Raw genomic sequence first — 10139 nt, 5'->3', positions numbered from 1 at the left:
AATATATAACACTTGTAAAGAAAACAGAGCTGATCCTGACAAATACCACAGTTACCAACTGCAACAGAAAAAGGGGCGGAGCTGTCAGTTACAGGTTACTATGGTAACTACCAACCGTCAAGAGCAGAATGAATATCTGGAGAAACAACTAAACAAAACAAACTCAAAGAACAAACTGACAAATTTTGACAAACTTCAGATCTTGTTAAAATAAAACCCAGTCACACATCCAGTAAAAATATCTTCTGAAGAGCTCAAATCATTACAGCTGTTCAGGTTTTAGGCTTTTCAGTTCATAATGTGCATTACAGTTATGTTCCCTACATTATGTTACCTAATTCTATGTGGCTCCCAATTAAAATTCAAAATTTATACAGATTTGTCTTTCTTTTATTATAGCACACGTGCAAGATCCAATAGGCCAGTTGTAGATTATTTTTTTAGAAAAGCTGCAAGTTTCCACCAAGAAACTCAAATTTTCCACAAAAGAAATTAGAAATTTCAATGATTCAAATGTGAAAAATTTTTAAAAATTCCAAAAGTCAAAAATTTTCACGAATTCACAAAATACTTTATTTGTTACATTTTTTATATATATCTACAATGGCCTAATACACCATCATTTAAATCCATGTCAAGTTTTGGATCTGAAGTAAATATTCATTTTGAAAATAAATAAATAAAATCAGACTTCTTTATTTACTTGAGTTTAGTTTGGGGTTGTTATGTCTTGGCCCACGTGACAAAACGTTTCTACACCCCTGCTCCTCTAAACTGAGCAAAGCAACCTTGGAGAACGAGAGACAAAACCTCGAGGGTCTTGTGTCTTTAACAGAATGTAATGAATGCCAGTCCTCAGATCACAAACATGTTGAACCTGTGATTTGATTGATTTATGTGTCGTCACATTTATTTCTGGTTTAGTTGTGCTCACTTGAAGACTTAAAAGGAATTAACTCAAGTACTGAAGCCGAGCTGGAGGAAGTGGAGCGTCTCAGAATTACACAAAATTTTATAAAAGTGTCAACATCCTCTCTGTTAATGATCAAAAAACCCACAATGATCTCTGAAATAACTGAGAAAAGTAGTAATAAACTGAAATGTACAGATAATTAACCAAACAAAATCAGACATTGTGGTACCCAATAATTGTACTTGAGTATGAGTACTACTACTTGAACATATTTTTACTCAAGAAAAAGTATCCGTCCAAGAAATGACTCAACAGTAAAAAAGTATTTGGTAAAAAGTCGAAAGTGCTGAATAACTGATCACATTATTAATCATTTGATATTTAACAATTACATCAACAAACAGACAAAAATATAAAGTTAAGTAGAAAAATTTGGTAATTTAAGGACAAAAATTACAATAATTCATGAGGAAAAAAAATTAACAATAGCAGCCAAAATACATTTTTTCAATATAAAACTTATAAACTTTTAACAAAAACTGCAGCTGTGTCTGTGTCTAGTGATTGTTTTGGTTAAAAAATGTTTATTCTTAATTCAGTGGGTAAATCCAGAAATTTTACACATTTTTTTCAAAAAGCTACTCAAGTAAATGTAATTGAGTAAATGTAACCAGTTACTACCGAGCTCTGCAGAGGGGCATCGACAAGTTTCACCACATCCGTACACTTTTAATGCCGCATATTAATAAACAGTCTGAAAATTGTCTCTGCTTGGCGTCATGGAGAAATTCGATTCTTGTTCAAAACCAGCAGACTCAGTGAAAGTGTCGTACGAAAGAGAGCGGATTTTATTTGTACTTCTTTCTTTGTTGCAGTGCAGACAGATCACAATCACAACAGGAGCGAAACAGCAGTGACATGGAGGACAACAAGTCAAAAACAAAAGATTTATTTCTCTTTTTCCTTTTGATTGTCCTAGTTTAATGCTTTCCTCTTTTTCTGATTGCATCTCCTCTTTTTGCTAAAAGAGACAGGTCGGCTAGCTATTGTAGTGCGGTACCTCCACTCTTTTATCTTTTACTCTCCCACAGATGAATGGGAGGAAGCCATTAAGCACTCTGTGAAGTTCAGTCCAACAGACCCAACCGGGTCAGACTGCTAGCTTGTTTCAAGCTAGTTGCCGTGCAAACACCGAAGCCTAACCCTAACCAAGAGACATTTTGACCAACCGCTGCTAGCAGAGGTGGGCAGAGAACCCAAAAAATGTACTGAAGAGCAGCACTACTTCTACATATTTTTACTCAAGTAAGAGTAAAAAAGTATTTAGTAAAAATTCTACTCAAGTGCTGAGTAAATGGTCAAAATTACACTATGAAACGGACTAAAATATGAAGTAGAAATTTTGGTATTTTCAGGAGAAAAATGACAATAAGCCATATAAGTAACAAAAAATAACCAAAACCGGCAAAAAAAAATCCAAATCAGTTTCTTTCAATAAAAAAACTTCTGAAACTTTAACAAAAACTGCAAGGTCTGTCTGGAGAATTTTTGGTTAAAACAAGTTTGTTTCTCATTCAGTGGGGAGAAAATTCAGACATCTTACTCAAGTAAGAGTAGTGATACTTCATAATTAAATGACTGAAATAAAAGTAAATTGTACAGTAAAAGTACATTTTGTCAAAAAAGTTACTACACTAAATGTAACTAATTACTGCCAAACTCTGTAACTTTTACATGCTAGCTGTACGTTTGCACTGTTGGCCTCAAAACGCAGAACAGAGTGAATGATGGAGGGAGAAGAAAGAGGTAAAGACAGAGATAGAGAGAGAGTTTCAATGTCATAAGATTATTTTTATTGAAAATAATCCCATGTTCTCCTGTTGTTCACAAACCGCACCCATCCACAGCATCTCGGGCAAAGTAGAGAAGTCTTTTGGCGAGCGGAAATGTTGGACGAGAGAGTTTGTGGAAGTGAAGTCACGGCGTTGGAGAAAACGGAGCGAGTGTATGGTGGCAGAGTGTTGGTAGAGGTAGAGAGCTGAGGAGAAGAAGGGATCTACTCCTCCTTGTCCTCTCCGTGTGTGATGACGTAGCAGATGTTCTTGTAGTCCACATTGCCAGCCACATCGGGGGGGAAGGCAGCCCACAGATTGGTCATCTAATAATGGGGAGAGGAGGTCACAGAGGTCAGTCTGAGTAGGTCAAAAAGGGTTTCATTACTTGGTACATTTGTATTTCACCAGGCATTCTGCAAAACCACAAAATCTTTTCTGTCTAGTTTCTACTGCAAATATCTTAGTACACATGAATTAAGACAAACTTAAAAGTCACTTTTCAGCAAAATATAGGAGCTTATTTTATGTCAATAATTCCTTAATATTGATGAAGTATTAGTTTCACCAGTATATTCCACAATTAACTGCCACTTTGCTGTTACCTAGCAACACCTGCCAAGCCCAGGTCGTAACCTAGCAACACTTGCCAAGTCCAGTCCGTTACCTAGCAACCTAGTTCTAGTTCCATTGGCAGATTATTTCACTTATTACATGGGAAAATTTACTGTTATTAGTTCGTGGCTCTTCATTCGACATAATTTTGCCGAAAAGTGCTAAAAAACAAAACCATTTTGTAAATATAAAGATGATAAAATAAACAGAGCTAGCAAGCATTCTTTCATTTTTGCTTAGATTTTCAACAACATATGGAACTAATGGTAAAAGAAATATCTATTATGTATTTATTCAGGTCTTTTTGTCACTGGAAAATAGACTACATGCTTTTTCTCCAGTTTTCATAGGTTTAGAACATTTTACTCCAAAAATTGTTTTCATTTTCATGTAAAAATCCAATAATCTCAATTATAAAAACAGAATTTGAGTCACTTCCTTCTAAAATGCTTGCTATATATAGCTGAGTTTTAATAATAATAAAAAAAAAAATCAGTTGGCTTCTCAGTAAAAGTCTCAGGACAGACGTTTTTTCTACTTATTATAAAAGATTGGTTGAAATAGGACAAATACTTTGTGTTGTCCCTAACATTTTCCATTGAATAAAAACCATATGAGTTACAATTTCACCCTGATTTAAAATAAAAAGTTTAATATATGAATTTTTATCATTGTTGAATTGCAGTTAGGGCCACAAAAAAAATTGTGAAAGGGCTACAAAGTTTTGCAGCTAACGGCCAAGAAAGTCGGTGAACGTAGCTCACCTCCTCAGTGGTGAACCTGTCACACTGAGTGGTCAGGAGCTCCTGAAGACTGGGAACAGAAACAAATACATTGTATTGAAGAAAACAATTCTGAGATGTTATAAAAATTTGACAGAAATATTCTTACAATTCCTTCTTGATGCTGCCAGTGCCTTCGGGGTCCAGGACCTTGAAAGCGCTCACGATGACATCCTCGGGATCAGCACCTAACAGCCACACAAACCCAGTTCGTCAAATAATGTCAAACAAAAAGTTAGAAAAGCCGACTCAGATGGCAAACGATGTGAATTCAATGTTGAATTATGGTCAAAAAGGTTGACCTTTGGTTTAGGTCAAAAATTTATATTGGATCAACCATCAAAAAAATCGCTCAATTGACATGACGGCGGCTTCTGTCCCCATGGTGAAGCAGATCAAACCCCAACAAACAAACCGCAGACGTGTTCCAAGTCATTTTTGACTTGTCAGCCAACACTGAGGCAAAGGCAGCGGGCGAGAAAATTCTCAGAGTCCCACATCAGGTCTGTAAGGTTATTAGTGGAAAACAACAGAGAAATCAATGTGAACGTCAGAGACGAAAAATGATGAGGGACACAAAGTCTCATTGGATGTGAGAGAGAACGCTGTGGAACACATTTTACACATACAAAACGGGTAACGAATAACTTGACCAATACCGACTTGTGAAAATCTGCCTTCAGAAAAATGCAGTTACTGCTGCAAGTTTTTATGCTGCCTTAGAGATAATCATTGGAATTTACACACAAAATCAGGCGTAACTAACTCTAGCCAGTTAACTTTTGTTGAAAAGATATCAATGATTAATGTTTTGTACTCGAATTCTATTGGTTGAAATACCAACGTCTAATCAATGCATGCACTGATTCAATGTAAAGTTAACACAAATGTACATGTAGACCAAAGTAGCATCAGTATCAGTTGAAAACATAACGTCGACTCAACATGTCAGGCTTCAACATCAATTCAATATTTATGTCTAAACATATTTGCCATCTGGGTGAACAGTTTGTGTTTGTCAGCAAACCCTTGAGCTTCTCGCCGAACATGGTGAGGAAGACGGTGAAGTTGATGGGGCCGCTGGCCTCCTTCACCATGGCCTCCAGCTCGTCGCTCTTCACGTTCAGCTGGCCCATGGTGGCCAACACATCCCTGAGGTCATCCTTGCTGATGATCCCATCTCTGTTCTGGTCGATGATTGTGAAAGCCTGCAGGAAACATGAGTCGAAAAGCTCAAAAGTAAAATAAGAAAAACTGGAAATATGTAGCTTTGTATAGGCCAGTTTAAAACAATTAATCACATGTTAAATTTAAATGAGCTCAATAATAATTTCCATTTGCATGATTTCTCTCTTTCTACCAAAAACTGGATGACTAAAGTTTTCAGTTTGGTGCTTTTGTCACAACTGACCTTTTTCTAAGAATAAATTTGTTTGCAGAAACTTCATAATTTGTTTTATTTGTCATTTTGTTTATTTACTTTGATATTTAAAATGCCTTGAAGTTCCAGTGTTAACTGAACTCAAAAAACACAAAATCTTACCAAGTATTTTTATCTTGTTTCTGGTGGAAATGTTTCAGTACACTTGAATTAACACAAAATTAGGAATTAATTTTTCAGCAAGACATATGAGTTTATTTTAAGTTGATAATTCGTTAATATTGAAGAAAAAGTTCTAGTTCCACTGGCAGATTATTTCACTTGTAACATGGGAAAAATGTCTTGTTATAAGTGAAATAATCTGCCAGTGGAACTAGAATTGGGTTGCTAGGTGACGGGCTGGGGTTGCTAGGTAACGCGCCAGTGGAACTAGAACTATTTCATCAATATTACAGAAATATTGACGTAAAACAAGTTCCTAAATCTTGATGAAAAGTTAGTTTTAAATTAGTTTTGTCTTATTTCAAGTGTGCTAAGATATTTGCATTAGTTTCCATTACCATTAAATTACTTGAAAACTTCTGGGACAATTTATCGTCCAGCAAAAATTTGTTACCATGATTGGCCTAACTGTGTATGCAGTATGCGTGGGATTAAAAGGTCAAGATATAAGACACTAAAACTGTAAAACAGAGATTCACATTTCTCACAAGTCCTCGTCTTAAGACTTGTTAATAGTGATTGTAAGTGGGAGCAAGTCTGCCAAGGCAAACGTGTAAATGTGGAGCCGTTAGCCGCTTCCCTTGTCACATAGCGGGGCGTTTCACCCCCGTTGAAACCAAAGATGGCATTGGGAACCTTTCGGGACTTGGCAGCTGGTCGTCCACTTGTCTCTCGAAGGTGTTAAAAAGGCTCTGGAATGTGAGACAAGCCCCCTTGCGACATTTAAGGACAAGGTATTGATTACAGCTGTCATCCTTTTGCCTTGTGACCGAATCTTCTGACCATGCCACCAATGTTCTTTCACCTTTGGAGGTGCCAGCTAAGCTACTGTTGGCCTCGCATTCTCCAATCCCAGAGATGCTTAAGGAGACATTTCTGTCGAAGATCAAGGCTGCGACCCTCTGATGCTATAAAAACTAGACTCAAGGGGCGAAACAACCTTGGTAATCCCTGAATGTTGACTCAACTTGTATGTTTTCATACTTCCCCCACCCCGTTCTTTCCAGCTTTGATTAATTGGACTTTCCACCAGCTGTTGGGCTGCATTCCAGTGGAGTCACGGAGCAAAGTGTCTCTAAGGAGAATTACAGAGATAACACAGAGGAGAGGAGGTATCACCTGACTCCAGAAAAGCTCAGATTTACCGTCCTGTCCTGCTGAGAAGGACAACTTTGGCTTTCAGAAGCACTCTTATGTTACTAAACAAGGCCAAATCATAGAGAAACAGACACAAAACCACACCAGTAAAAATTACATGTGATGCAGTGATTAAAAGAAAGGTTACCTCCTTGTACTCCTGGATCTGGCTCTGCTCAAACATGGAGAACACGTTGGAGGATCCACCCTCACCCTGCTGCTGCCTCCTCTTGGCCTTCTTGGGTGCCTGAGAGATGGAGAAAAACAGGTAAAACACACACAAAGCAAAAGGTTTCTACACCCTTAAAGATACAGAAAATAATCAACAAATAAGACAAGGAAACTTAACTTTAACCCTAGATCTAAAATCATCTCAAACTGTTAATTTCTAGCAAAGAAAAGACCTTTATCTCTGCCACTTTGTTGTTGAAAACTTGGTTATCCAATTTAAAATGAAAGTTTGTCTTATAATCTTGGGATAAACCACTTAAAAAAAGCATTTATTCTTCTTCATAATTAAGGGTTCAAATCCAAAGGTTTGAGGTTTGATTTTGGGTGACTCCAACATTCTTGGTTGTCCAAACTGTGATGCAAACCGGAGCTCCAAGAAACAACACTCACCATCTCTAAAGTTTGTTGAGTTGCTGTTGGTCAAGAAGAGAAGCCGGTACACCAAGCCGATGAGACTGACATGTATGCATCGGCCCCTTGGGGTCTTATATATTAACTTGACGGGGGCTAACTTTAGCTACATCATCAGGTTTGGCAGGGAATCAGAGCTGAGGAAACAGTAAGCAAAACAGGGGAGGAGTGAGGAGGCGGCTGGGCGGATCGGCTTACAGGCGGCTCCAAAATAGGCCAGAGAAGTCTTGGAATGAGGTGAATTCAATGCCAACAGACAGGACTGACTTTGGTGTCATCAGTGGACAAATGAGGCTGAATGAATGCAGCGGAACGACTGGTTCATCTTTGTGTTTGTTGGTGGCGGTGGAAGAAGAAGACAGACGTCCACCGGCTTTATTCGAATGACCCCCAAACAGATGGGGTCAACTGAAACTCTGCTTTCTATTAATTTATCCTCCAGCGACGTGCGGTTGGTGTAAACATATTTCCAAGTCAACACCTGGACAAGTGATAGGCCTGGGCCTCAACGACTCATCAGCGATCGCAGTTAGGATGTATAAACAGTAATGAAACCTGAAAACGATTGGCGAGAGGATGCTGGTCCGGTTCCAACGATGACACATGACAACCAGGCCTCACATGAGAAACACAAGCACGCCTTTACGACTGAAGGAGACGCAGAAAAACGCTTTGTAAATAGAAAAAATGAGTGATAAATGGAAGGAAAAGCTGGAATTTAAGTTAGTGCAAAAATCTTCCAGAGTCCAACTGTTCACAGCAAAATCTTACCAAATATTTTTGGTCTAGTTTCTCGTGAAAATATCTTACTACACTTAAAATAAGACGAAACTAACTTGTAAATAACTTTTTACCAAGATATAGGAGCTTGTTTTATGTCAGTAATTCCTTAATAATGATGGAAAAAGTACTAGTTCCACTGGCAGGTTATTTCACAATGAACTGGCACTTTGCAGTTACCTAGCAACACCAATCAATCAATCAAATTTTATTTGTACAGCACATTTCAGCAGCAAGGCATTTCAAAGTGTTTTACATCAAATCAAACACAGAAACACAACACAACATAGAATCAATAATCAAAACACGACAATGAGTCGAGTTCCAAGCCCAGCGCGTTACCTAGCAACACAAACCAAGCCCAGTCCGTTACCTAGCAACACCAGCCCGTTACCTAGCAACACCAGCCCGTTACCTAGCAACACCAACCAAGCCCAGTCTGTTACCAAGCAACCCAGTACTAGTTCCATTGGCAGATTATTTCACTTAGAACAAAACATTTTCCCATATTTTAAGTGAAATAATGAACCAGAGGAACTAGAACTTTTTCTCAATATTAAGGAATTGTTGATTTAAAACAAACTTATATCTCGCTGAAAAGTTACTTATAAATTAGTTTTGTTATTTCAACTGTACCGATCTAATTGGTACACTTGATAAATTACTTGGTAAGATTTAGCATTTGGAAAGCAAAAAAAGAAGATTATTAACTAATTTAGTAGTTTTCTGATCAGGAATGCACTAATTTTGGTTACTCCGGGGGTTTAAGGACAGGAGGAGCGTAACCCACCCACCTAACACCATATATGAGCTCCATGGGCTCCCATCAATCAGTCCACTATACAACCAAGGCATGTATTTGAAGTTGAGATGGCGCCTCTCTTCTCCTGCAGGTTGAATGTTTTTCACATGACATATGTGTGACCCAGGTCTCATCATAAGACAGGGCTTTATTTAAAATCTTTTTTTCTTTTTTTATCCTCCTCCAGATATTGTCTTGAAGGTGAGAGGCAGAGGGAGCAGTCAAACACCATAAAACCAAGACAGCTGTACAGACTGAAATAGCAGCGCTGCCCCCCCATCATCACCACCACCATTCTCTTCTGCAGCCATTTTGACCCTGTACTAACATTTTGACACTCTTCACTGATTAGCTTGATTTTTTTAAATGATTAGCTTTAATAATTTAAACAATGATGTTAAATTGTATTTAGTATAAGCATCGTTTGTAATGTTAAAAATGTACTGAAATATTTGGTGAAGAGTTGCCGGTTCTAATCTAAAATGTAAACATAGCTAATCTATGACTTTTTGGAACAATTTTTAGGCGTCTAAAAGTAGAATGGGAGTTATTAAATTCAGTTTCATTGGGTTAGTATATAAAGACACACGTCACTGATTTTACTAAATCATTGAAATAAATCATGGTTATGTAGTCATGTTTAGTTTACAATACCAGCTGGTTGAATTAGTTTTGTATAAAAGAAAACCGTTGAACTTACCTAGCATGTTGTATGTAGCAACATTGGAGCCCAAACATGCCGCGCCATCATCCTCCTTCCGCTTCCTGTCCCTCGTCTTCTTCGTGGTTTGCGCCACTGGTCACTTCCGGTTGCTGATCATGTGACTCGGCAAAAAGGTGTTTCCATTAGTCATGTTTATTTTTGAACTGTCAAATTAGGGGATTATATGGAAACGCAGCTAATAACGTGCACTATTTCACCACTCTTGTAATGAGATTAGGTAGAATTAATTTTAAGATGATTCCTGGCTTTTAACTGTAGCCATCAACTTTATTAAAACTGTTAAAATATCTGTCATTTCATATAACAATA

General features: G+C 37.6%; 1 protein-coding gene across 2 annotated transcripts; it reads right to left on the bottom strand.

The window, feature by feature from the left end:
- Positions 1–1743: 1743 nt before the first annotated feature.
- On the bottom strand, positions 1744–9955 carry mylpfb (myosin light chain, phosphorylatable, fast skeletal muscle b). 2 transcript variants are annotated; one of them, XM_044103296.1, is made up of 7 exons: positions 9807–9937; positions 7504–7661; positions 7031–7129; positions 5170–5350; positions 4252–4330; positions 4125–4173; positions 1744–3071 (listed from the first exon to the last, which is right to left on the bottom strand). In XM_044103296.1, the coding sequence occupies exons 2-7, from the start codon at positions 7504–7506 to the stop codon at positions 2970–2972; spliced, it is 513 nt and encodes a 170-aa protein (XP_043959231.1). In that variant the 5' UTR covers positions 7507–7661; positions 9807–9937; the 3' UTR covers positions 1744–2969. The 2 variants fall into 2 exon arrangements, with proteins under 2 accessions (XP_043959231.1, XP_043959232.1); XM_044103297.1 differs by lacking the exon at positions 7504–7661 and having other exon boundaries at positions 9807–9955.
- Between the last annotated feature and the right edge of the window lie 184 nt (positions 9956–10139).

Source organism: Gambusia affinis, linkage group LG20 (assembly GCF_019740435.1).
Source record: "Gambusia affinis linkage group LG20, SWU_Gaff_1.0, whole genome shotgun sequence".
Lineage (NCBI taxonomy): Eukaryota > Metazoa > Chordata > Actinopteri > Cyprinodontiformes > Poeciliidae > Gambusia > Gambusia affinis.
This window is presented reverse-complemented; position numbering and strand designations above follow the sequence as displayed.